At 35.1% G+C, this 1700-nt stretch overlaps 1 protein-coding gene across 1 annotated transcript in view; it reads right to left on the bottom strand.

The window, feature by feature from the left end:
• LOC100955295 (olfactory receptor 5K1-like) overlaps nt 1–215 on the bottom strand; it is a 24454-nt gene extending 24239 nt beyond the window's left edge. The window contains exon 1 of the mRNA XM_012801519.1: nt 36–215. Coding sequence (XP_012656973.1) covers nt 36–215 — 180 coding nt within the window. The remainder of the gene's footprint in view (nt 1–35) is intronic.
• Nucleotides 216–1700: the final 1485 nt, after the last annotated feature.

Here is a 1700-nt window from a genome sequence, read left to right as displayed (position 1 = left end):
CAGGAATCCATCAGAGCCAGGTTGCCCAGAAAGATGTACATTGGTGTGTGAAGACGGTGTTCTGTGTAAATCAGGGCCACCAAACCGAGATTCCCCACCATGGTGATCACGTAGATGGCAGAGAACACCACAGACAGCAGAGTCTTCAGCTCTGGGTGGTCTGCAAATCCTGTGAGGAGGAACTCAGCTGTCAAGGAGTGATTTTCCTTAATCATTTCTGGCTCCTTTCCTGAGACATAAGTTGCAAATAAATCGAATTTAGATTCTAAAGCAGAATGTGTCTAATGTGTCTCCCCCTTTAATTTCCATTAGCAAAAAAGGGAAGAACCTCTTCTTTAACCATCTTATGCTCTCTCCTAAAAACCCTCACACTCACAGTAGGATAAGTCGTGTAAAAAGAAATATATCATACCTTGTGTACACAGGGATGTCTGGAAATATTTATGTGAATTCCCAGGGGAGAAAAACATTTTCTGCATGTACTATCCTATGCTGACACACAAATTTATGGTCAGCATATATAATTTTCTGTTTCTAAAATTAAAAGACATTTTCTTCTGGTATCTTTTTCTCAAGAAAAAAGCTAAGCAAGTTTTAAATAGTATCCTATGGGATCAATGTGATATTTAAAAATAAATTCCTGGCTGGGTGTGGTAGCTCACATCTGTAATCCTAGCTTTCAGGAGGCCGAGGTGGGTGGATTGACTGTGCTCATGAGTTCGAGACCAGCCTGAGCAAAAGTAAGTCCCTGTCTCTACTAAAAATACAAAAACTGAGGCAAGAGGATCACGTGAGTCCAATTTAGAGGTTGCTGTGAGCTATGATGCCACGCACTCTATCAAAGGCAATAGCTTGAGACTCTGTCTCAAAGTATATTAATAAATAAAAATAACTTCCTCTTTAGACACTTAAATGTCTAACTATAAAAATTGCACACAATTATGGTAAGCTTAAAGCATGCTTTTTCTAGCTTAATAACACTTTCCAGATAAGATCACAAAAATATATTTTTAAAAAAGATTTACATATTTTCTCTTTAAGTCAGGGCAAGAATATAAAGCATCTACAGATTTTCAAAAAGTTAATTTGGATATCATTTTTATGTTCATTTCAATATGTTCTGGATCATATTTGTATCTTGTTATGACAAATTTCCAAAGGAATTATTACTCTTAAATTACCCATTTATCCTAATACTTCCTGTCTTTAGTTTTCAGTGTTTAAGATGCATGTCTCAGATTCTGAGATTGGTGACAAAGTGAGTATTTTTTTTTTTTTTTTTACAGTTTCTGGCCAGGACTGAGTTTAAACCCGCCACCTCTGGCATATGGGGCTGGTGCCCTACCCTTTTGATCCACAGGTACTGCCCAAAGTGTGGATTCCTCATGATAAATATTTATCTTCTATTCTCTCAAATGTCTCAGAGTAACTGAAATCATAATTTCTAGTGAGTTTCAAAGAGGTTTTCATATATTTACTTTTTTAATTTATAAAATCATTATTTACTACTAATCCACTATGCATTTATTAGAGTTCAATAATCACCCAAATTTATAACATATTTATTATTGTCATCTACGACATTATAATGGTTCAGGTGCAGAAAAAAAAACATAGGATTTAAAGAATGATAAAATCATCTTTCTTCTCTTCTAGAAATTGCTAAGTCTTTGACTTCAGCATATTTCAAAAAGACAATT

The sequence above is a fragment of the Otolemur garnettii genome, unplaced genomic scaffold (genome assembly GCF_000181295.1).
Source record: "Otolemur garnettii isolate 467f Iridium unplaced genomic scaffold, OtoGar3 scaffold00009, whole genome shotgun sequence".
NCBI classification, from domain to species: domain Eukaryota; kingdom Metazoa; phylum Chordata; class Mammalia; order Primates; family Galagidae; genus Otolemur; species Otolemur garnettii.
The sequence above is the reverse complement of the archived record's forward strand: the minus strand, read 5'-3'. Positions and strand labels throughout refer to the sequence as shown.